At 47.0% G+C, this 25,623-nt stretch overlaps 3 protein-coding genes across 7 annotated transcripts in view; all 3 read right to left on the bottom strand.

Moving 5' to 3' along the window:
- The window catches only part of LOC124477289 (transcriptional enhancer factor TEF-1-like), a 33,414-nt gene extending 30,833 nt beyond the window's left edge, over positions 1–2,581 (bottom strand). For both annotated transcript variants that reach the window (XM_047035004.1, XM_047035005.1), the window contains exon 1: positions 2,495–2,581. The gene's annotated coding sequence lies outside the window, so the exon portion shown is untranslated. The remainder of the gene's footprint in view (positions 1–2,494) is intronic.
- A 3,156-nt stretch (positions 2,582–5,737) lies between these two features.
- Positions 5,738–14,977, bottom strand: LOC124477290 (alpha-parvin-like). 2 transcript variants are annotated; one of them, XM_047035006.1, is made up of 13 exons: positions 14,669–14,977; positions 11,787–11,876; positions 11,381–11,451; positions 11,103–11,205; positions 10,690–10,869; positions 9,910–10,025; positions 9,320–9,378; positions 8,463–8,482; positions 8,275–8,336; positions 8,051–8,119; positions 7,785–7,886; positions 6,630–6,702; positions 5,738–6,461 (listed from the first exon to the last, which is right to left on the bottom strand). In XM_047035006.1, the coding sequence occupies exons 1-13, from the start codon at positions 14,805–14,807 to the stop codon at positions 6,385–6,387; spliced, it is 1,161 nt and encodes a 386-aa protein (XP_046890962.1). In that variant the 5' UTR covers positions 14,808–14,977; the 3' UTR covers positions 5,738–6,384. The 2 variants fall into 2 exon arrangements, with proteins under 2 accessions (XP_046890962.1, XP_046890963.1); XM_047035007.1 differs by having other exon boundaries at positions 10,729–10,869; positions 14,669–14,975.
- Positions 14,978–15,202: 225 nt separating this feature from the next.
- mical2b (microtubule associated monooxygenase, calponin and LIM domain containing 2b) overlaps positions 15,203–25,623 on the bottom strand; it is a 35,484-nt gene continuing 25,063 nt past the window's right edge. For 2 of the 3 annotated variants that reach the window (XM_047034987.1, XM_047034989.1), the window contains 13 exons: positions 25,527–25,600; positions 25,292–25,343; positions 21,781–21,892; positions 21,424–21,485; positions 20,831–20,884; positions 19,721–19,827; positions 18,794–19,520; positions 18,508–18,578; positions 18,193–18,282; positions 17,959–18,055; positions 16,450–16,549; positions 16,224–16,297; positions 15,203–16,035 (listed from right to left, as the gene is read on the bottom strand). In XM_047034987.1, coding sequence (XP_046890943.1) covers positions 15,845–16,035; positions 16,224–16,297; positions 16,450–16,549; positions 17,959–18,055; positions 18,193–18,282; positions 18,508–18,578; positions 18,794–19,520; positions 19,721–19,827; positions 20,831–20,884; positions 21,424–21,485; positions 21,781–21,892; positions 25,292–25,343; positions 25,527–25,600 — 1,811 coding nt within the window. In that variant the 3' untranslated portion in view covers positions 15,203–15,844. The remainder of the gene's footprint in view (positions 16,036–16,223; positions 16,298–16,449; positions 16,550–17,958; positions 18,056–18,192; positions 18,283–18,507; positions 18,579–18,793; positions 19,521–19,720; positions 19,828–20,830; positions 20,885–21,423; positions 21,486–21,780; positions 21,893–25,291; positions 25,344–25,526; positions 25,601–25,623) is intronic. The other variant, XM_047034988.1, reaches the window with a different exon arrangement.

Below are 25,623 nucleotides of genomic sequence, written 5' to 3'. Positions count from 1 at the left end.
TTCAAGAGGGACAGGAAGTCGTTGATGACAACACATCCTGCTACCAGCCAGAGCACAGAATCCAGGCGTGAGCTTTTATTTTCGGGATCTGACTCACAAAATCACAGAGGGATTGGATACTGCTATCATGAGTACTGCGAGGGATTTGGTGACACACGTCCACACGTAGACACGCCCCAGCGCGGTGCAAGCGGTGTCCCGGCCTGCGTGTGAGGGGCCAGCCTGCTTCAGCCGGGACTGGCCTGGGAGGCGAGGCCAGCTCAGACACCCAGCACCGCAGCGCTTTGGTGACGTCAGGTCTACCTTAGGCCACGGGTGTGTGGGTGTGTGTGTGTGTGTGGGGGGGGGGGGGGCGGTGGAGGGGGCACAGACCAGACCAGGCCTTCTGCAGCCAGCAACACCCCCCCCCCCCCCCCACACACACACCCCCCTCCCACCCCCCCAGGAGGACATCCATTGTTTCCCTGTTCCCCAAACAAAGCCTGCCCCCCCACCACCACCGCCCCCTAGCTACGCCCCCCCCACACACACACACACCAGCTCCACTGCCCTATTGTTGGCCTAACAAACCGGCTCCGAAATGTCATTACATGTGAGTTCTCTTTCTTCTATCACACAGTCCATTGGCTCTCTGCTGAATTGACTTCATGAAACACAATCTTTCTCAGAGCTAAATCTCTCCTTTTCCTTTATAGCTCTCTATCTCGTGCTGTCAGACAATCATTTTCATCCCGTCAACGGAAATAGCAGAAGACGGTGTCTCCATCGTAGCACCCTAAACCATAGCAACGTAACACTGACTTAAGCACGGTCACCTCTTCAAAATATACATCTTCTTTACATAAATAACAACTTCGTACCACCACTGATTAGCAGTGAACCAAAGCAGGGACATTTGACTACGAGGGAGTGAGATCAACGACTGTTTCACCCCGCCAGTGTATCGTTACCACACGGAACAAATCATCTGTAATCCCAATACCGTATGCCTCCGTCACTAGAAAGAACGATTACATCTCGGCTCTCCGAGAAGAAGGCCTACTCTTCCTCCCTGTCTCTCACACGCAGAGTAAACAGAGAGAGAAAGAGTGAGAGAGAGGGGGGGGGGGGCGGGGGGAGGGGGAGGGGAGAGAGCATACGGGCGGCAACTGAAAACTGCCATGTTGTAATGGCATTGATAAGCAGGGCGAGCAGTTAGCTCGATGTGAGCAATGCACACACGGGCCATATGGTGCCTCCGTCACTGCCGCCTGTTGCTGCAGTGACAATAGAGAGGCCTGCATACACACACACACACACACACACAGGCTGGCAGGCCAACACATGGCCGTATGTTAGTTGCCGGGTCAGAAGGCAAGGCTTTCCACAGAGTCCAAGCCCTGAGCAAACGACTGGATCTTTGGTTTCCCTTCCTCTACAGGTGCTACGAGTCCCCGAACAGCTGCCAACTGACAGGGGAGAGCGGGAGAAGAGGGCTGTTTGCTCCCTATGCGCACGTACACACACACACACACACTCTTTACTCGACCCCCTCCTCTTTTACAACGCCCCCCCCCCCCCCCCCCCCCCCCCCCCCCCGAAGAAAAAAAAGTCCTCCACTCATCTGGAAGTAAAACTATCTGCTGAGCTTTCTTTTTTTCCCTCCACTTTCCTAAGATCAAGAAAGACTGGGGTTCCTAAATCATCCAGAACGGATGCAGCCTATACATATGTAAAATAACAGGTGAAAAAGGAAAAAGGTTTGGTTCATGAACAAAACTATGTGTAGGTGTCAATGGGTTAATACAGTAATACAGTAATGGGTTAATACAATGGGTTAATACCATATGAAATATGGACTGTTACACATTTTTCTGTACAGTGCCAACTTCAATAAGAATAACAATCAACTGCTTATACTCTAATATTCGGTTCCAGGTAAACCAACCTAAATGTAATTTGCCAAAGAATAGTTACACAATGGACACGTTTTAATGTGTCAATTTGTTTCTTAAAAGAATTGTCTTTTAGTTGGTCGAATTGTTTTTTTTTTTTTTTTTTTAATCCCTTATACTTAATATCCGTTTTAAAGTAAAAAAAAAAAAAACATTTACAAAGTTTGAAAGTCCTTTTTCGGGGAATAGCCAAGCTCGTGTGATCCTCATGGACAATCTCAGTAGAGTTATCCTACTGCCCTTTCATAGCCTAGTTATTACACAAGACTATTTAATAAATCATTTATAAATTATTACTCAAACAAAACAATAAAAATGTGTCTTCCGTACTTCTTTACTCACGGTTTACGTTAGGCAAATCACTTGCACACTAGGCCATGTCCTTTTATCAACTATTGAGAGATCTCCTATAGGGGGGGCATGCTGTTGAGCAACGAAATCTAGACACACATATACCAAGACTCCGCTATCATGACACAAGATTAAATATTAGGTTAGCTGGAAGGGTTATGGTCTATAACGTTCACAAGTTTAGATTACGTAGATAAAATAGTACTTACAGATAGGTTTATCGACAGGAAAGCCTCCTGATGCAACAAGTCCTTTGACAACGGGCTTTGTTGAGCTCGACAGGAGACGGGGAATACTCCTGACGGCAACTCCCTGCCTGTAAGTATCGGGGGAAACTGAAACATTTAACCGTTATAAGAGTATGTTACCATCAGCTCTCCATTTAGTAAAATCGCTCATAAGTTTTTTGTAGTTGTCATTCGACATATAAATAAGCCAGTTTTAAGAGAACGCCGAAGAACCGGTAGGCTATCCCAATTTTTTATGTCAAAGATTTTCAAGCTATGTCGGACGTGGAATAGGTAGCTCTTCGTAAAAGCGACAGTACCGCTCCGAAGCCAACACTAACGTTCACAATTGCAATAATTTGATCAGTAATGCAATATTACAATATAATACATTACTTGCCCCCTCCCGTTTAATAAGATTAAACCAAAGTAGCCCAAGCAGTAGGCTAAAGACAAACTCAACTAACAAGTAACTAACTTACCTTAAAACGTATTAAATAATCAACTGCTGCAAAAGTTATTCTTGTTTACTTTGTAATAAGGTATGGAATTTCTTTGTAAACTGCCAAGTAGATTTTTTTTTTCGAGACCGGCTGTGTGCGTAATTCGTTTCGTATCTGCAGGGATGCGAAATATGCGCGGAATGAGAGCAAGAATGAAATGAACGCAAAGATTGAGATTGGAGGGCGGAGCGTGAGTGGCGTCATCCAGAGCTCTGCAGCCACGGAGACAGAAGCGGGAGAGGAGGGCCACGGGGAGGAACGTAGCCTCGTAGCTCTACGTTATACCGAGGAGCAGTAGTCCGCCCAAACCAAGGCCTAAACTCCGATTCAGAGGACAAGCCGTATCTGTGACGGTGGTTCATGTCAAACAATAGTTTGGAGAATGAGTCATGTCAAATTTCCTGCATGAGAATGACATGACACATTACACGCATATGACAAGCCTTAGTAAGCTATCTGTAACTGAAAATGACCTACATTTCGTGGAATTTGCTGAAAGTGTCTGTCTGTGTCTAAATGGTGTGAAGTTTTTTCCCAGAACAGTCAGTGATGCAGTGATTTGACTTCATAGTTGGTAGGCCTACAATTCCTTTACGAATGATAAAACAAATATTTTTCCCACACATAGCTGATTTCATTCCCTGTGTCACGGACCATTCTTGTAAAACGGAACTCAACCGTTTAACCTGATAAAAAATATGAGGGGTACCAAAATGCTGTGACACTTGATAAAACATGCATCAAACTAAAAACATAAAGGTTTTGTCTGCAGATGAGGTGTAGGTTGCACAGAAGCAGTGTTTTTGTCCGCAAGGCCAAGATACAGGCTCCGATCTCCTCAAACATGCTTTTCAAGAGACGAATCACAGAGAAGAAGAGGTTGCCTCAAACCCCAGCCTCTCTCCGTTTTCCCTCCCTAACCCCCTATTAGAGCTGAGGCCAGCGTCTGAGAACAAACACAGCTATCTCTGGGTCATGACCTGAGAGCACACACACACACATAAGTCCTAACCTGACACCAGGACACCCTGACCCTAAACTGCTTCCCACCCCTCCTATCCCTCTTCTTATCCACACCAGCTCGATGATAAGATTGCTAGGGTGGTCTCAGGTTTCTCAAGGTACAGTTACAATCACACACACACACACACATACAGGGAAATAAAGCACACTCAGGCAAGAATACACACACACAGGCAACACTTTCATTCCTTCCAGGCATCCCAAAGTACAGCATTCAGACCAGCAACCGGCCGTAAATTAGATCAGAGCGTATCAACCGACGCCATCTTGTGGTCGGGGTAGAGCAGTGTTGACAGGGAGAGCATGGGGACAGGAAGGATAGCGGCCTGAGCTTCAACAGCTAAATGCTTTCAGCTCGTTGGCAAGTGGGCCTCAAGGACCTGAAATGAGATTTTCTGCCGACTCTGATTGACAATTATGTCTCCCAAACAGTAATTTGGTTATGGGCCTGTTGATGCTAGTGTTATTGTGTCAACCAAAGGGAATCGGCATGTTTCTGCTCAGTGTGACAGTTCCTCTACAGCTCCTCAGCGTGAAGCAGAATGAACTAAAAAGGGACTTTCTATCACATATACTACCGACACACATAAATATGACATGGCAGAGTTTTTCTTTCTTCTTCTTGTTGTTTAAGAGAAGCAGTCGTTGCCATGCTCACATTGCTAAGGTCATTCAGATAGGCCACGTGCCTGAGGAGGTGGCTTTGATGTTCCGGGTGACTGCCCCCAGCTTTGATGTTCACTAGGGACTCCTAGGTCCAAGTGAGGGAGAGAGACAGGAGAGACAGGAGAAAGCCAGAGACCAAGATAGAGGAACAGAGACAGTAATAGGTGGTGGTGGTGGTGGGGGGGGGGGGCTCTGCTTGGATGACATTTGAAACCTCCTTGGTTAAACCATGGATCAAACGATTTTATTGCCGTCATTGTGGCTGAATCCGGCACTCTTTGGGTGTTTGAAATATTTGGAGCGTGGTACATCTGGTGCTCGCTCATTTGCAAACACGAGACCACTGGTGGCATGGGGTCAGGTAATGAATAAAGAGAGATACAAAGAAAGAAGAAACATTTCTGAGAGAGAAAGAGATGGATAATGAGAGAAAACGTGCGAGATGGGGGAAAGAGGGAGAAAGAGAGCCGGAGAGGAGACCTAATGTCTAATGGTGATGATGCAGTGTTATATACAGGCTATCATCTACACACACACACACACACACACACGTTGTAACCTGACACCAATGCACCAACCGCCTCACAGTGCCAGTAGACTACAGCATAGGTGTCCCCATCCTTCTCTCCTTCCCTCTCTTCATCCATACTTCCCTTTCTTTCCCTTCTCTGTCTCCTTTCCTTCCATCTCTCCCCTTCCTACATGCAATGAAAGACCATAACGGTGCCAAGGATTTTATGAGAAACCCAACCATGATTTAAATGGGCCATTCTGGAAAAGTGGATTTAAATAAGCTCAATGGCAGTAAAACACAGGATGAAACTATGTAGTGTCCTGTTAGGCACGCAGCCTAACTAGCAATGCCATAGAGGGAGGCCATAGAACATGGTGTCTTGTTCAACTGATGAGGTTTCCTGTGTGGTCTGTACAGTTGGGCAGGGTGCTAGCCAGTTGGCCAGTTGGAATGAAAGAGTTGTTCACAGTCTGCTGAGCCACCAAGACCTCATGTGACACAGATTAAGTCAGAGGAGGGTCAGTTTGAATGCTTTATTGTTCAAAGATTTGGTAAAAATTATCATAAAAAAGATTTCCTGAAGTATCTCATTTAGAATAGCGTAGGTATCATTTAAATGGACACAAACCACGGTAGTTTGAGAGAAATAGCTTAAGAGATCTCATCGAACACTGACCTTGTCCACACAAATAAAGACACTTCCATATAACATGATGTAAGAAATCTGGGCTGGGAATGTCAAAGGGAATGCAGGAGTCTCTAAGTACAAAAGTTTTTTGTTGTTGTAATGAACATATACAATATGTTGTCATAGTCTATTTATGGTCACATATTTGATTTCTTCTAGGATTATATTTTTAGGTTTAGATGTGTATCCATTAAGACATTTATGTATTTTATGTAAAACAATCATAATATTTCATATGAGATATATATTTATATTTAAAAAAAGTCTGAATACATTATTAATTAAACATTCTACATCACAACATTTTTGTTTTACAATCAATGATACTGCATATCTGAAAACGATTTTCTGTTCTTTTACATGCTACTGTTCACATGACGAAACAAGCCTTATCAACTCCTCTCAAACATACATTAGTGAAATAAAGACATTGGATAACAGGAAGTGGTTCGTCTCGAAATGGGTCCCCTCCCCCCGCTCAGTCGACATTTCTGTATCGGGTAAAGAGGTTGTAGAGAACCCTCAGTGTCGACTTCAGATCACAGTTCACTATATCTGCAAGTGGAAAACAAACACAAACTCGTTATCTATCCCTTATACATTTCCAAATGGGAAAGCAAGAAAATGTGCCTCTATTCTCCATCCAATGGCTTTGAAGTAGTTAATCTATGTAAACCATTATTTAGTATAGAAATGGTGATATGAAGATATGACGGTTGGTACCTTCCGGTCTGGGCTTAGGTTTCTCCAGACCACCATCTTGCATCAGTTCGAAGGAGAAGGACACGTTATGTACCTGAACGAGAGACTCACAATCAGTCACACTATTTTTCAGAACAGTCCCTTTCACTCTCACACACACACACAAGCAGTGATAAGGGAACTGCTCAGCAATAATAACACCTTAACAATATGCTCTATTCATGTGTCATTAAGAGTTTCTCCAGCCCTTGTCCTTAGCAGGGCAGACAGCCAACAGTCCACTGCAGCAGTAAGTCCGTCCCAGCTGGGTAAACACCGCTAATACATCCCATGTTGGGGGAGGGGCTGGGGGAAAGGTTCTGTGTGTGTGGTTGAGGGAAGGTGAGGAGTGAGGCTAGGAGTAGGGCGGGGAGGGGAGGATAGAGGTGTTGAAAAACACCAAGAATGAAGCACAGACCAAACCAGGGGAGCTACCCTGAAGCGAAACGACAACTGACTATCCTTAGCCTCAATTTCCAGTTTCCTTTCCTACTTTCTCTCCCTCTCTCTTTTCTCTCTCCCCTTCTCTCCATCGGTTGTCCCTCCCCCCTGTGTAAGAGCTAATCCCCGTGCCACTTCTTAGTGCGCTGGGCTGGAGCAGATTACAGATGCTAGTGGGCATGTGCCCATTCGGCTTGGCACTGGCCCCTGGCCAGGACCCAAGCCCAGGGCTGACATGGCGTCCCTTCTGACTGCCTGCTCAGAATGACACCAGCAGGCAGCAGACTGGGCCCAGGCTGACTCTGAAGACTAATCTGCATACATGAATACCAGTATCAAATAAACATGGAAGAACTTAAAAGGGATTATCCCATTTAAATGTAACTGTAATGATACACATTATGGACAGTACACTGTGTTTATTTTGTGTGTTTTTTTTGTAGGTTAGGAACGGGGCCCAAAACAAGACTTCCGACTTGTCTGGGTGAACTGGATTCTTCCTTCCCTCTGGATAATTAGTGTCAAGCTTAAGCCCCCCCCCCCCCCTTTTCCCTGTGTGAAGCGCATTGTGTTGCATCCTGGTATGAAATGTGCTCTATAAATAAAGTTTGATTAGATAATTGTAGTTGTTCTCTTGGCCAAATTGAGACAAGACAACATCTATGTATTCATTATGCCAAAAACTGGGAAATTTACCTTTTGGTCAAAGTTCTCTGGCGTAAGGAAAAAGTTGTACAAAGGAACAAAATAGCCCTCCAGTAACCCCATCAACAGCACCAGGTAGACTCCATCTGCAAACTACAGGCAACAAACCAAAACCTTTCACAGTATGAAATCCTGTGTGACAATGTTACAACAATATGTTACACCAGATCATGAATGTCAACCTAAGGTTGAAAATAGCATACAGGCTGTATTGACAGCGGAACAGCCCAAAGCTGACTGTCAGCGTCGTGTCTCACCTGAGTGTCTAGTTCAGATACCTCCAGGTTGAGCTTGTTCAAGTGTTTGTTCACAAAGGTGATGAGAGTCTGAAGGAACACATAACATCGCCATTACGGTTTGCCCACACACGCACATCCCGACACACACACATCCCGACACACACACATCCCGACACACACACAGACACTCACACACACTCTCCCTCACACACATAGTCATACAGTGTAGAAGTAGACATTACCTTCTTCACAACACTGAGCTTGTCAGGAGCATGGTCAAAGAGTGTGTCAAAAGCGTCCCTTTCTGTGCAGACGACAGAAACGGTGACTTAGTCAGTACTCAGTGACATCCAAAACAAGCGTCCTTCTGTCCTTTCAGAACTTCGATTCAATACAGACTTTTATTTTTAAAATGTATCCTCACACATACCATGTCTCCCTGAAAGAGCTCTGAGGATGAAAAAGAAAGAAAAAATAAATACAGCGGGTCAAAAAGACTGGTTATTAAATATGGGTTGTTAACAATTGTCCAGAAGGCCACATTAGCAACCTTCTCTGGTGAAAAGGAATGTGTCTGGTGTTAACTGCAGTAGGATGAGGTGCCATAACATAAAGCATATACAAATACGAGTACACACAATATCCATGCATATACAGGCGACCTAGAGATGAATTAAAAGGACACTAATGTGGGCATGCTTCTCTCTGTCAGTCTCACGTTGCTCCTCTGTTCTCTCTCTCTCATACACACACACACACACACACACACACACACACCCCTGTCTTCACGGTGTAATCTCCTGTGACAGTGGCAGGTCTGGGCAGAGCTCCTGCTCCTGTTATAACCACGTTGCAACCGTGACCATGTGAACTCCGACTGCTTTATCTCTCCAGCTGCTGTCAGCCTGCTGGACTGGGCTCCATCAGCTGAGGAGGAGCTGAGGGGAAACGCTGGCCCCCGAGCACACACACACACACACTAGCTCCCCCACCACACACACACACACACACTAGCTCCCCCACCACACACACACACACTAGCTCCCCCACCACACACACACACACACACTAGCTCCCCCACCACACACACACACACACACACTAGCTCCCCCACCACACACACACACACTAGCTCCCCCACCACACACACACACACTAGCTCCCCCACCACACACACACACACACGCACACACACTAGCCCCTCCCACCCAACTACAAACTACACCACCTATGCCAAATCCACACAAACACAAAATCCCACACTAGCCCCACTGCAGCATGACGTACTCAGTGTTCCCGGTGATCTCCTCCTGGATCTGGTGAGACTGCAGGATCCCTTCGCGTTTCTGCAGGAGGAAGAACAGCACAGTTTTAGAGAACAAGAGAACCTACCTGAACTCCAGAGAGCTAGAGAGCAGAGAACCTACCTGAACACCAGAGAACAGAGAACCTAACTGATCACCAGAGAACAGAGATCCTACCTGAACACCAGAGATCCTACCTGAACACCAGAGAACCTACCTGAACACCAGGGAACAGACTGAACACCATAAAACAGAGAATCTGCCTCAACACTATAGAACAGAGAACCTACCTGAACACTAGAGAACCTACCTGAACACTAGAGAACAGAGAACCTACCTGAACACTAGAGAACAGAGAATCTACCTGAACACTAGAGAACAGAGAACCTACCTGAACACTAGAGAACAGAGAACCTACCTGAACACTAGAGAACAGAGAACCTACCTGAACACTAGAGAACCTACCTGAACACTAGAGAACAGAGAACCTACCTGAACACTAGAGAACAGAGAACCTACCTGAACACTAGAGAACAGAGAACCTACCTGAACACTAGAGAACAGAGAACCTACCTGAACCACCACCACCTGGATGGAGACATGATCGGGCAGTCGGATCGGGGCTCGGAAATGCTGCGACAGCGCCACCAACAGGTGGAGGATGGCCACAATGCTTTTAGCATGAACAGCTACGGTTCAGACAGGAGACAGCATGTAAAAAAAAAAACACGATTGTTGAGGTACATTTTCACTTCAGCATGACTAGCATGCGAGAGAGATGGATTAAAAACAATTGTGTTACGTAATCAAGGTGACTCTCGTCTACGTCTAAGAAAATCTGTCACATTGTGCTTGAAAACCGGAGTATGTATGCCATCCTGAAGTCATTGTGTGAGAAAGGACAGATGGCGAAACGGGGACTGAGTGAGTGACATTTCTAGAACAGTCCGGCACCTGAGGTAAATGCCAGGGAGAATCACATTAGCTTTGAAAAAGTAGGGCAATGGTTAAAGTAGAAAAAAAAAATCAATTCACTAGAGAAGGTTTTTTTTCTTTCACACAGGCCAACGGAACAGCTAAAAGAAGTCAACTAAAAGCATCTTTTAAATGTCTGTTTGATCTCCTTTGCACGCTGGGAATGACGTCAACACCCTAAAATGCCCACCCCCAACCTTCTTAACTCTCCCTTACCCACCTCCCCTTACCCTCCTAGTTATTAAGCAGGATTAAACCGGGTCACAACGACCCACTGTATATCCCTCTACATATTAAGTGGTTCATTTTCTCAGAAGGTTCCAGCACATGTAGCATGTGTCTGGTCAGTGGGTGGTTGTAGCAGAGCAGTAGCAGTACACAGCGATGCACGGCGTGGAGGCGTCGAGCGGTTCTCACAGTCCACGTTCCAGCGGATGTTCCGGGAGGACAGTTTCAGGGTTTCGTTGATGCGTTCTAGAACGGTCTGCAACTTCTGCTTCTGGGCGATCTCGGACTGCGTTACCTCGGCAACGTTCAGCTTCTCCCCCTCCAGGTTCTCTACCCGGAAAAAAAACGGTCAGAGAGCCAATCATGATCCCATTGAATACACTGTGCTATGTTAATGTTTGGCTTTACACTGCTCTTTAGTAAGATGTGAAGAAATACAAATCAATCAATGTATATATCAACTGTTTGTAAGTAAGGTTAGCATTAGAATGCTTGAACAAAATAAAACAGGAAGTTGTGTCTGCCATACAGGAAGCAGGAAATGGTATCTCTCTGTCCCTCACCAAAGAGTTTTTGCAGGATTTGGCCATCGTACAAGTCCTCTGCCAGGTCTTTCACAATGATCCTCTCTCCCACCAGAACATCATTGATCCAGTCGATCAGGACCTGGAGATTACAGAACAAGACTCACGTTTCAACACAACACTGATCAATAATGTGATAATAACCGATTATCTGGGTCAGAAGCTGAAGTAATGTGTATTGCATTGCACTGGTTCAATTGATGTGGGTATCAATGGAAGGGTGGATGGATATTCAAAAAGATTTTCCCATATCCAACCTTCATCAGTTCTTGAAGCTTTGGGTCGTTCTTTGAGTTTGGGTCCACCATGGTCCTGGCCTCGTTCTCCTCTGAGGAGAGACCGAGAGAGAGACCTGAGTCATAAACAATCCTATATGCACACATGCACACAGAATGCTGGATACACATTTACACGCAATCCTAAATGTACATGTCAACACAATCCTATAAACACATTTACACAATCTTAAACATATATACACACACAGTCCTGTTCACACATATACACACACAATACTATATAGCTAACTAGCAAGGTGGGATACTGTGAGTTTGAGTGGGTGTGTATAAGTGGGGAGAGAAGGAGAAAGACAGAGAGAAAGGACGTGTGTGTGTGTGTGTAAAGTGAGTGTTGGGATGTATATTCAGTGATGTCAGTACTGACCCAGCATGGTGTCCTCTGGGTCCAGTTCATACTGGGAGGGGCTCAGAGGCAGGTTGATCGCGTTGATCCCTTCTTCCTGGAGCTCAGACACTGGCATGGGCAGAAACGGCATCAACTGTCGTTTTTACACACCAGAAAATCCGTCAAGACTTGGTGAAGTGCCCGTCCTAGATCCAGATGTTTGGTTTTCTCTCTCCTCAATAAGCACCACTGCCCCCTTCCCCCACCACAGTGATTCACAAATACTGTTTTTTTTCTTCCATTCAGCAGTTGAACACACTTAAAAAACACACGGTAAAAATAATGTTGTCAGATGTGCCACTCATAACTACAAGACCCATAAGGCCACTCCAACAAACATTTTCAGCCTATGCCACTAGGTAAACACTCAGGGTCAGAGGGGCAAACCAGGCTGTGATCGTCTAAATCACAGTGCCCCGTTCTAAGAGGGCCCAATCATCCTGCAAATACAACAGCCCTGGAGATGTCTTAAAACACTTCCCAACCAACAGGCCCAAATAACGGCTCTTACTTGGTAGAAGAAAACCCCAGTTAGGCTTTTCCTGGATAATAATGTACTGAGCTGTGGAGTGGTTGTGATGGCAGGCCTTTTAGGGGGTTTGCATCTTTAACCCTACCCCCCCCCCCCCACACACACACACACACACACAAAACAAAAAAACGAAGCTTTCTCTAAGTGTTAACGCAAAATGGCTTTTCAGAAGAGACACAAGGCCAGGCTTCTGAATGGAGATGCATCTTTGCTCGACAACCAGAGCCTTTACCATTACCCCTTTGCTTGCTGTCCTTTTGTAAAGGTTCCATGGTCTTAGTTGAGGTAGAACAGTAGGGACCCCCTAAAACATTGGCTTAATGAAAGTCAGCCTGTCTTTCTTCATGCTAAAGAAGTGGATAACCACAACCGCCATTTAAAATCTCAGAGCTCTCTTCTAGAGTCAAATCGTCAAAACCATCTTCAGCCTCTACCACTTGAAAAAAATACTCTAAATGAGGTCCATCTTTCAAAATAAAGATTCTATCACTTTGTTTCCTTAAAACCTTCCATCTCGTCTTGTCTTCGCATTCTTTCTTTCTTTTAGAAAAATGGGAGGGGTGGTGATATAGAACCAAATATTCGTGATATATAACAACTAGGTTCCTTCCTGTTTTCCAGAAACCTCTGTTTTGTCCCAGCATGCAGTTCACCATGCAGCTGTGTGTCGTTGAGACACCAGAGGAGGCGTGAACATCCAGTCCTGGCTCTCTCCACCAGGCAAAGACTACATCCTCTTAATCAACACCATCACAGGCAGCCCCACACACACACACACACACACATGCACACAAACACACCCCTCTGAACCGACACACACACACGCACACACACACACACGCACATACACACACACATCCAGCCAGCGTCTGGTCCCCTTGTTACTATCACGCAGAGATGTATGAGAATAACCTGACAGTGTGACAGATGCCTTTGCCTCTCCTCTCAGATAATTGGCTCAGCGAATGTAGCAGCCGCTGGCCCTGCTGAGACTAACAGATGATGTACCCCCCCGCCCGCCTCCCCTCACCCCCCTCCACATCCCCTCGCCGCCCACCTCCCCTCATCTGGAGCAGACACTAGCCAGGGGATCCTACCTGGGCACACCCCATGTCTGAGAGCCACATATCCAGGCAGCACCTCTCCCAGGGCTCCCAAGCTCCTCCTACTTCCTCCCCCAGAGGTCTCCTGCCAGGCCTGCTCCACATACACTGGCCTGGGTGCCTGAACAAGCCCTCCTCTTCTCTCCTAATCCCCTCCCCGTTCTTTAGGGTCCCTCGCTCACTCTCTCCAGGCGTCCAATCAGCTGTCTCGTTGAAGGCCGCGCCCCTGCTCTCCTGTACGGAAGTCGTCTATGACGGAAACGTCAGAGAGCTTGACGTGAAATCTCCCACATGGGACTCTGGCAGGCTTTCCATCAAATCACTGCGGACATTCTGGATACTTCTGAGTGTGTGTGTGTGTGATACACGTGTTGTGTCTGTACGTGTAATAAGACGCGTTGTGTTCTGAGGGTGTGTGTGCATGAGTTGTGTTGTGTATGTGTGAGTTGTGTTCTGTATGTGAGTGCGTGCGTGAGTTGTTTTGTGTATGTGTGTGTGTGTGTGTGTGCGTGTGTGTCACTGAAAGCTTCCAGGCACTGCTGTGGCCCTGAACAATCAATCAAAACAACACTTAGAGAAGAGAGAGACCAGCAAGAGAAGGACAGACACTGGAGAAGGAGAACATTTTGTGAGGTGATTCACACTGCAACATAAAGAAAAGAGAAGACAGGAGACACAATATATTGAAACGCAGCTTGTGTTGCATCCTTTTGATTCATATTTGAGGACAATTGTGAAAATCTCTCCCTTGGAGGTAGGCCTATGGAGTTAAGGCAAATGTTGGGTTTGATATTGAGCAATATGTTTAGCTAAGGAGGGCAGATTTTACATGTTTGCACTGGCAGTGTAGTTGCCGGCGGACCTGCTTGCTCGCTTCATTCCTGAGTATTACAGCACTACGAGCCTGGCATACATGGAGATAGCCTGCAGCCACTGACACTGCGAGGCGTTCCAGGAACCCGCAGGCTTTGTAAATCAGACTACTGTCTGACTGTGAGAAGTCGTGATCACTTTGACATTGTTACAATTGTTTGATAAAAATGTTTTGAAACTGTTGTACGATAGCGTTGCTTGGGTCATGCGAAAAGTATCCATATAGACGAGTACATTTAGCTGCAAAGTTCAAAGTTCAAATATTGTCATTGTGTCTAAGATGTATTTGCTATTGATGCTATTAAATATGTTTAAGATTCCAAATCGGTATTGTTTAGGTATAATCTGTTTACCTTCTTTGGCTTTTTTCCTTCTCACCAAAGTTCCACCAAGTTTTCCCAGGAACGAATCATCTTTCTTTCGAGAAGAAGGCGATTTCGGAGTTGGAGATTTTGGAGAGGAGGGCGATTTAGGAGAGGACGGTGAAGCCATTGGTTCTTCGTATGCAGTTCACTTGTATGGAGAAAAAGTTACGAATCTGGAAATGAAAATTATTACGATCCTAGCCTACAAAATACTACATAGGTTTACTCCCAATAGCGGAAGCGGAATTCCAATCATTTTCCCAGTACGCCCCGATTCCATGGTTCCTCCCCTCCACAAACTACAACCAAGTTCTGACAAGTGCGAAATGGTTAAGCTACGTGAACAAGTTGAGTAGGCTACTGTAAGCGCTCTGAAATCCCGTTTAAACACAACTGTTTGGTAATTACAGGTGTCTAGACTATAGTCTTATCTTTTACCATCACTGAGCACTTGCGTCTGTTGAGGAGGGCTGACATCTAAACGCTTTTTATCGCCCAAAATAATGGCAAATAAAACACCAGTTCTCAATTAAACATTTTATTAAATAACAAAAAAAAATTACCACATAAGACCGCTTACGTATGTGCTGTGCAAAAATACACGTTCAGTTATATATTTTTTCGTAAAATTTTGCTTGAAGATCATGTTGACCGATAGGTGTACACATGGAAAAGGAAATACAATTTTCTCAACCCTTACACCCCTGACAGTCTGAATGCATACAAGGGGAATTATTAACAATGTGTCACAACAAATACACAAACATAAATCCAGAATCACAGATCATTTCACAAAGGAAAATCCTATTTGTTCAATCCATGAGAGGACCTTAGGGCTAGTATACACCAGTACAGTTTAAACATGCTTTCCAGTGGATCCAACATAGTGCTGTAAACGATCCCTCCTACTTTAGTCCTTCCTGTCATAAGGCCACAGGCAAACTGAGGTGGTTTTGGTTAGGTCGTGTTACACCATGGGTGTACATAGCAGATTCACACCAGTCACCCTGTAAATAAGTGGACAAAATGTAGTCTGTTGAACTTTCAACACCTACAAGCCCAAGTTTATTATTGCCTCATGTCCCAACACGCACTCCCCCCCTCCCCACCCCTCCCTAGACCCCAGACCTTGCCCCAGGCACAAACTCTAGCCCCTGCTTCTCCTCACTCGGAGGCCCAGTGGAACTGGTATCCCTTGGACAGCACCAAGCTCTCCAGGTCCCTGTCCTCGGCCCGCTCCCTCAGCCTCTGCTCTTCCAGCTCGCTGACCAGGGTGTCCCTCCTCTCCACCACGCCCATCATCTCCTCCAAGATCCGCTGCTCTGCCACCAGCTCACTGGCACTCTTACTGGTGTCTGCAACAGGTTCGCATCCGTTAGATAGCAGTCATGAGCCGTCTAGTCGGTGTGTGTGCATGTCTGTGTGTGTGTGTGTGATCACCCATGAATGCATGTGTGTGACCAGACACGTGTGTCATCACCTCAAAATACATTTCGGTGTGCTATAATGCGTGTGTGCGTGCGTGCGCACGTGTAACCCCTACCGTCGATGGCCATTCTGCGTCGTAGCTCCTGCTGCAGCCGGCTCTGTGTGTCCTCAAGCTCCAGCTCCTGAGCGCTGAGCAGCACCACCACAACACACACACACACACGGAATGAACAGGAAAGACCTCGCAGTTTGTTTGGACTGAATGATGAGGCTTTTTTTTTTTTTTTACTGTTACAGGTTGTCTGTTGGTTCACTTCAGTGTTTGCGATTTCGGGGCTTACAAAATCATGAGCTCTTCCTCGTATCGCTCCAGTCTGTTCTTCTCCAAAACCAAAGTGAACCAGGACTGATAGAGAACGCCCTCATCTGACAGGCTGTCATCTGGATGGAAGAGTTATAACAGGGAGTCAGGTGGCTGAGCGGTTAGGGAATCCGGGTAGTAATCAGAAGGTTGCCGGTTCGATTCCGGGCCATGCGAAATGATGTTGTGCAAAGCACTTCACCCTACTTGCCTTGGGGGAATGTACCTGCACTTACTGTAAGTCACTCTGGATAAGAGCATCTGTTAAATAACTAAATGAAATGTAAATAACAACAGTTTCTTGCGACAACAAAAACCAGATCTACCCTTTCAACATCTTTACAATGACGACCATTCCATGCGTTCTCAAACTGTTAGACCAAAAGGTTAACTTGCATATAAGGCCAGACACAGTATCGTTCCAACGGTTTATTTCATTTCAATCTGTGGATCTCTGAAAGCACACTAGCGCTGGGTATTGTCTGTCTGCCCGCTACTCTTGGAGTGGGTAGATAGTGTAGGAGTGTGGGTCTGAGTTTGAACAAAGACTCTATTCATAGACAGAGTCCTCCTCTCTCAAGCCCTAATACAATAATCCCAAAGCCAAGCCTCCAACACTCTCTCCAACACTCAAATGAACAATTCAGTTGAGTGCATTCTGTACATCGGCAGAACATTCGGTAGAACATTCACAAACAAGGGCACACGCACACAAATGTGCACACGCACAACATACGGGATCGAACACGCACAAAAGTCGGACTCTGCAAGGTCATTTGTTGAATTCATCAACCTGTGTATAAAAGACAATAACAAAGCTACAGATGTGCGCCCCCTCAGTTTTTCAAGTTGCATTTTACAAGGACAAGAAACTGAACCAAACAAAGGTATAACTTTTCTTTCATTTGCTGCAAATGACAGAACAACATATACTTCATGAACTGTTCGATAAAAAAAGTGTAAATATATATTTATTTTTTTGGTTCCTGTGATTCTCGCTTCCGTTTAAGAAGGGGGCCTTGCGATGAGGATCTGCAGGGGTTCAGGAGCTCCTAACAAGCATGCCGTCAGGATGTGTGAAAGTGTAATTCTCAGCTTAGAAAAACACAATTTCTGTCAGCAACAAATGATGAGACGCAACGTGGTCTGCAACAAGCTTGGCTAGGCGGACCTGTTCCTCCAATCTTGACTTCATTGTAGAGAATAATACTGCGTTATTAGCATTCAGCGGTGTAATGAGATGGAGATCGTCTTCGTCAGATGGCTCATTCACTGTCATTCGCAAAGGCAGTTCCCACTACAGCCCGTTCTAATCAAACAACCGCTAATGTTGCTGTCTTGGCCAGAGGTAACCTAGGAACAAGACCAATCTCCCAGCTCATGGTTTATTTGTTCAGGCAGACGGGTTTGACCCCCTCACTCATCCCCCCCCTCACTCATCCCCCTCCCTCGCTCCATCCCTCACCTGTCCCCCCCTTCCCTTACTCACCAGTCTCCTCCCCTCTCAGGCGTTTCTCTATGGAGACCCCTCTCTCCTCCAGGTCTCTCTGCTTCTCCCCCACCTCCTCCAGCTGACGCTGAATCACCTGGGGAGAGAAACCTTCCAGTCAGCCTGCTTTTCGCCTGTGGAACATCTCGCTCCTCTGGTGCTGGGATGGATTGATGGATTGATGTACTGGCTGGTTACTTTATAACGACTGATTGATTGAGTGGTTTGAGGTACCTGAGCTCTATGGAGTCTCTTGAGCTGTTCTGTTTTAGCCTGCTGGGCCACCATCCTCTCCTGCCTCCTCTTCAGCTTGTCAGGACAATCCTGAGGGTGTGTGTGTGTTGGGGGGGGGGGGGAGGGGGGAGGGGGAGCATACACACAGACGTGACCAATCACATCCCAAATAACACCACACCTATCCCACGACAGGATAGAACTGCCCAAACATCCAGGTCAAACATATGCGAGTACTTTGAATATCCGTGTCCCCCGTTTGTGCCAATACAACTACATCTCCCAGCATGCTTGGCGCGAAGGCGCATTACTGACCGTCTGACCGGCCAGGCTGTTATCGTCATCACTAGAGGAGTAGGACGCGTCCAGCTGTTCTTGGCTGGAGGCTGTGGACCAAGATACAATGAACATTAGGTCTGATGGGGTCGGACGACTCCCCGGATACCCCAAAATATCTACTTTCCACCTATAAAATGGGTTTAAATCAAGTAATAAATCTCCCATTCGTTACCCTTATTAGACCGTATATATAATTACAGTCAACTATGCACACTCTTGATGTTGGATGCACAAATCACACCCAGCAACAATGTTCCCTGACCTTTGTTCCGGATGTTGGACAGGATGGTGCGGATGTGCTCGCCCTCCCCCGCCTCCCCCTCTCCCCTCTCCCTCTTCTTCAGACGCAGCGAGGAGAAGAAGTTCACCCTCCGAGGGGGCAGGGAGGCCATGTCGTCCGTGAAGGCTCTGCCCCCTGGCTGTCCTCGGCCCAGGGACACCTGCTCCAGCAGGGTGGTGAGGTCGCCCCCTGTTGGCCTCCGCTGCTCACGCATCCTCTCCTCCTGCCCTGGAGGCCCGGACCCAAACATGGAGCTGTAGTTGAAGGCTCCTTCCGACAGGGGCCTCTGTCTGCGGGGGCCGGCCCGCCTGGTGACCGCCGCGGTTGAAGCGGACCCAGACATTCCCAGGGACCTCCTGAGGGCATTAGCCAGCTGCTGGAAGGCCGTCGGTGGAGGTCCCTGGGTGGGGTCTGGGTGGGTTGGCACTGGGCCTAGCTCAGGGTCTGGTTCTTGCCCTGGCTGGGGTGGCTGGCTCTGGGACACTGGGTCACTGGTTGTCTGTCCACCCAGTGCACCTGGGAACCCTGAGGGCTCCTCCAGAGTGCCCAGGTTCCAGTCTAGAAGCTTCTCTTTCTCAGACACAGAAATGATCAGTTTCTTCTTGGGGCTGGACGAGCATGTGATGTCCTTTCCGGGAACCGGACACTCCTCTGAGCCTGGCAAAGCATTCTGGGTAGTAGGAGGTCTTTCAGCAGCATTGTGGGAAACCTGAACAAAACAGAAAAACTATGTTAAACTTAGATATAATTACAGAAGCCTGATTTGTTTTGCCGGCTTCAGGTTGTGTGGTCAAATGATATGGGAAGTCAAACAACGTGTGTAGGCATGTTTTGCAGAAAAGATAACCTCCTCTTACAGTATATGTAAGAGTGTTACGGTATATTTCAGAGTATGTTAGCATGTTTTACAGGAAGGACGACCTCCTCGTAGTCAGAGTCCGCCTCTGGGATGGGGGTGGACTCCTTGTCTGAAGCTCTACCCTTCTGGAAAGTTCTGACCAAGATGAGAGGCAGGGCTGCAGGAGGAGGTCACACACACACACAGACACACACACACACACGGACCACACAATATTTGATACACACACATATGTATGTCATAATAACCATTGTGCTTAATATAGGTTGAGGCCCGTCACGCATCACTGACTGAGGGGCGTGGGAAAGCAGAGAGTCATTTAGGAACCCTTGCTGTGGAAAATTACTTTGGTTGGACTACAGTGAAGAGAAAGACACTCACTCATACACACACGCACACACACTCGTGTTGAGAATTACCAAAATCACGAGATTCTTTCTGAGATTAAACATCACCGCCTAGTGACAGAGCAGTGATACTGCTCCATCTGACTGGGGGTCAGATGGCTGAGCGGTTAGGGAATTGGGCTATTAATCAGAAGGTTGCCGGCTTGATTCCTGGCCGTGCCAAATGACGTTGTGTCCTTGGGCAAAGGCACTTCACCCTAATTGCCTCGGGGGAATGTCCCTGTACTTACTGTAAGTCGCTCTGGATAAGAGCGTCTGCTAAATGATTAAAAGTAAATGTAAATGATACGCACATCCAACACTTCTGTCGCATCAACTTCTTGACTGCTAGACATTACAAAGAACTTGGGTTTACAAAACACCTTAAGAAATGAACGGAAAAAATGTGATGTTTTCATTAGAGGGATAGTATCAGCCAGGCTGTGGCCCAGGAGCTTCTCTATGGAGACCCCTCTCTCCTCCAGGTCTCTCTGCTTCTCCCCCACCTTATCCTCATTCATTTATGTTATCAGCCAGGCTATGGAGTCCAAAGATGAGTGATGAAGTCAGCAGGCCGGTGATTGGTCCAGTTTAGCACGGTGGTGTTAGAAATAGATAACTACGAGAGAGTCTAAGTGCTTGTCTCACGATGGGATTGTCAGTCACAATCACACATTGGCTGACATTCTCAAACACACATACATACACCATCTTGGCTTCATACACACGCACACACACACATACAGTCTCATACATACACGCACGCACACTCACTTGCACGGATCCTTCTCTTCCATCGACTGCTCCTGTCTGCAGACTTAGAGACATCTAGAAGGCAGGGACAGGGTGAGGGGCATTAGGATGGCAATTACGGTTTAAGCACTGATCCCACATAAGGGTGGGATATCTGTTTAACACACATACACCTGCGCATATATAGGCGATCAGTACACTTCCTAATCCATCCACGAGGGGACAGCACACTCCTCGAACGTTAGCGTGGAGATGAAGGCAAGGCAGAGCAGGGGAGAGGAGTGGGGCAGTACAGGAGAGGAGGCCAGGCGAGGTACAGTACAAGAGAGGAGGTGAGGCAGTACAGGAGAGGAGTGGGGCAGTACAGGAGAGGAGTGGGGCAGTACAGGAAAGGAGTGGGGCAGTACAGGAGAGGAGCTGTTTGTGGTAAGGAGGGTTGGTGATGTCTGGTACGTCCCGTGTGATTTGACTGGAGAAAGTTGTGTTCCGTTCAACAACTCTGAGCTCAGCTTCGAAGATAAACAGCCAAATAGGGTGGAAAAGTTTGCTCCACCCAGATCATATCTCTTTCTTTCTCTCTCTCTCTCACACACACACACACACTATGTTCTCACCTTTCTGATCCTGTGCTTTCGCTTTCATGTCAACAGAGTTTTCATTCTTCCTTGAGTCAGCTCTGAAAAGTGTCAGAGAATTACAGCAATTATTAGTGGTGTGTGTGTGTTGGCTCAAGCATGTGTGTGTAGTTTCTATGTATGTGTGTGTGTGTATGTATGCATATGTGTGTGTGTCTATGCATGTGTGTGTATGTATGCGTGTGTATGTATGCATGTGTGTGTGTGTGTGTGTATGCATGTGTGTGTATGTGTGTGTGTATGTATGCATGTGTGTGTGTGTGTGTGTGTGTATGTATGTGTGTGTATGTATGCATGTGTGTGTATGCATGTGTGTGTGTGTGTGTGTTAACGTACCCTGTGATTCCATCAGCTGTATCCAGAGTCTCCTCCACCACATCTGGAACCAGGCCCTTCCTCGGGGACCCAACCCCCCGTCCTGGCTGGGCTCGGGGCCTGGCATGCCCCCCTGGAAACAACACTCACATTACCCCCTGGGAGTCCACACACACACACACTATGGAGTCTGCTGTCATGGAGGGCTTTGGAATATGTCTGTCTGTGTGCATGATGGTACATTCCGCCCTACTCTGAACTTGTAAGATGTGTCCGAAATCGATAATTGGATCGAAAACGTCTGCTGAGCCGTGATCTCTGCTTATGTTGTGTAACTGTACCTATCCCTGGCAACAGTTCTCATACTATCACATGGTTTTCTCACTGGTCACATGCTGGCACAGTCAGTATTCAGTCAGTCAAACTTCCCTGGGGTACACACACATACACACACACTCACATTTCATACAGACTTCTACCGTGCCATTGGGTGACAGGCACCACGGGTATACATTGGTTTACGTTATTATTATTATTATTATTATTATTGAGGAATAACATAGCTTAGTCCATTAACCAACATAACTATGGGCATTTTGAACTCTAATGTCTCCACTTAAATGGGTTTGTGCCCTTAATTAAACGACTATGATAAATGTCAGTCATATATAGATATAATGACACCTTTGATTTTCAAACCATTTCTGTAAAATAGGAGTTACTTGACGAACCAGTCCCATGAATATGAACACGTTAACGACACACGTGGTGCTAACTGAGGGCTGACTGACCCGAGTGTTCCAATGCACTGACTGAAGAACAAGACAGACCAGAGAGGACAGATCTGAGAAATGGGAGAAGAGAAGGAGGAAGAGAGGGAGGGAGAGCGTGAGAGAGTGAGAGAGAATCCCAGAAGGTCTGCAGAAAGACAACAGGCCTGAGATGGACCGAAAGGCGACAGCGGTCAGGGTTGAGATGCTACGTCGGGTCTGCAGGTGTTGTTACCATGTTTAGTGATGAGGTGGAGGGCCCATCGCGCTGTGTGGGAGTCTGCTCAGCGTGGACGGCGGTTAGGCTCGTGACGGGTTAAACTGGGGATGCTCCCGCAAAGGGGATTTGGTGCCTGCAAGGTTTTTACAAACCTGCTGAGGCCCTTAGGAGGTTAGGAGGTTAAATGTGAAAACTGTGAGAGTCGTGTCTGATGCCGTGATCGTCGTGGATCGACCCTGACGCAGCGGTGCAACCACGCTCGTGTCTAGGATCTAAGATCTCTCGACTGGCAAATTCGGCAAATTTGTAAGTGTATTTTTCTTTCGTTTTTTTTTTCTTTAAAGGAGGAGGAAGCCGGTTTATTTATGTAATCAAATCAATTTATTTATACTTACAGCTTTAAATAGCATATATTAAGCAACAGTTTATTTCACTGCATGTGGGAGAGAAAAAAAAAACACTGCAAGCGAAAGGATCACAGACAACAACTTGAAATGGACATAAAAAAGTGGACTTGTGCAAACAATGAGGGAATTCCTCCTGCACGTGGACTGGGAGGGTGGAGGTGCGGGCGGAGAGAGAGAGGATGGCAGAGGCCGGGGTGGTGGTGAGGGGGAATGAGGCCGGTGGAAGGGGGACAGGCATGGAGGAGGAAGAGGGGGGGGGGGGCGACTAGGACGAGCAAGAGAGTGCTCTGGAGAGGCTGTGAGGGCCCCCAGTCGGCTGGTCTCTGTCTGCAACACAGGAACCACAGAGAGAGACGACAGACGGACAGAGACAGAGAGACGGGGAGGCATGGCCGTTACTTGCGGGCTGATCACGACGACGCGGGGGCTGCAAGACGCATGCACGGACACTGGGGGGGGCAGGCTAGCCTGGTGCAGCGCAGCAAGGCCGGTAGTTAGTGGGTGAGGAGGGGGGGGGGGGGGGGCGAGGTGAGAGGGGGCGTCCGGAGGCGCACGGTGAAACGACTACGCTACTGAGCAGGTGGGTGTACGTGTGGAGCCAGGACACGCTCGCACCTGGTTGGTTAATAGGGGTTAAGGAGCTACGGAGGCAGCCAATGTCAAAGAAATGCAGCTGATCACATGACCCAAGCAGCGAACCAATCACCTTGCGGCCTTCACTGCTCAGCCAATCAGAGGGTACAGCGTTGGAAATAGACTACAATGTAAAGATGTAAAGAACACAAATGAAATAGTAGGAGGGATGGAAAATGAAGAAAAGATGTCTGGGAAACACAACACAGTAAAGTTCTCATGGTGCAGCTGTTTAGTCTTTAGATGACAACAAGTTTGAAATGAACTTTGAACTGAATTCTGAGTAATACTGACAGACATGGTGCATTAACAACAGTCAACAATGTCAATCCAAGCCCAGGTACACAGGTTGATCTTGTAGATTGTATCTGTTGTAATCGTTCACAGCACAGAATATGTGCATTAGTCAAGTTCCTACAAATGTTCTTTCTTTGGCAGATTTTGGTCGGCCATGTTTCCCCCCCCCCCCCAACCATAACGTAAATATATCAGCAAATGACAACATTTGGTAAACAATTATTTTGTTTTTAAAGAAAAGCAATCTGAACTAAGTCTTCACTTTTACATTAGAAAACAACCTCTTGAAAAGAACGGAGAAAAAAAATACTGTTTGGCTTTTCAAATCTCTCTAGTGCAATGAATTCAGACAGACTAGCAGGCTAGCTCATGGGTTTCAGTACAGATTCAGTTAACGAGCAGGCAGTTTATAGCTAACATAATGTAGCATCACGGTTCGTTTTTCATTCTCCACACAACACAGGCACACCAGGCAGTGCATACTCTGCAATCCCTCCAAGTCCAATAAAGTGCTTTTAGTTAATCCTTAGTCGCTCGTCAGCTAAGCATCATAATTATCCTTCAAAAGGTCAATTTCAAGGGAGAGGAACAATTCTCCCATATTTTCAAGTACTCTCTAGATTAGTGCAATCAGGAAGCAGTTTTGCACTCTTATTATTTTTATTAACGCAAATAAAAGTTGTTCCTGGAACATGCAGAGGGCTAAATGACACGGAATGATTGAAACTGCAGTCTTATTTGAGTCTGTATCAAGATATGTAGAGGGTCAGACAAAGTACAGACTAGATTTACGTTAAGTGCTTAAGCTACAGTACAACTGCATTTAGTTGGCCAAACCCCAGGCTTTCCCTCACCAGGACCCCAGCTAACCCTCCCTCTTTCGGGCCATCCCCCTCCAGGCGAGCCTGAGGCTTCGGGGCCCTAGCAGAAGTCCTGGGGCTAGGGCTGGGCCCAGGCCTGGCTGTGGGGCGGGGCCTCCAAGTAGATCTGGGCCAGAACCTCGAGCAGCATGCAGAGCAGAGGCAGGCCCAGGCTGAGGAGCTCGTACAGGAAGAGGAAGTCCTCCCAGCGGCGCCACACGCCAAGCCCCGCCTCCCCGGCCGCCCCGGCCCCCCAGCTGGCCAGGCGGCCGGGGGTCCCACACAGCGCCCGCCCCGCCGCCCGCGGCCAGCGCAGGCCGCACCTGAGGAAGGAAGTCAGGGTACCTGTGGACTGGCCGGTGTCGTCGCCCGAGGTCGTCACGCGTACCTGGTCATCCTGAGGGACACAGGAGGAATGAGAGATGCCTGAATGTTTGGGGGGGGGGGGGAGGGGAGTTTCTGCTGATTCGTTGTGTCTGTGTGTGTATGTTTAGTAGTGAGAGATTGAAGACGTGTACGAGGTGTGCATTTCATGCATGTGTATCTGCGTTAGACGTGTGCGTCTTGACAGTAGACTTACCGCTCTCTTCCGGAAATTGACCGGAGCAGTGCTGGGTCTACGCTGGGAATAGTGCATCTTACAGTAGAACTTCCCTGGGGTACACACACACACACAC

This window comes from Hypomesus transpacificus, chromosome 14 (genome assembly GCF_021917145.1).
Source record: "Hypomesus transpacificus isolate Combined female chromosome 14, fHypTra1, whole genome shotgun sequence".
Lineage (NCBI taxonomy): Eukaryota > Metazoa > Chordata > Actinopteri > Osmeriformes > Osmeridae > Hypomesus > Hypomesus transpacificus.
This window is presented reverse-complemented; position numbering and strand designations above follow the sequence as displayed.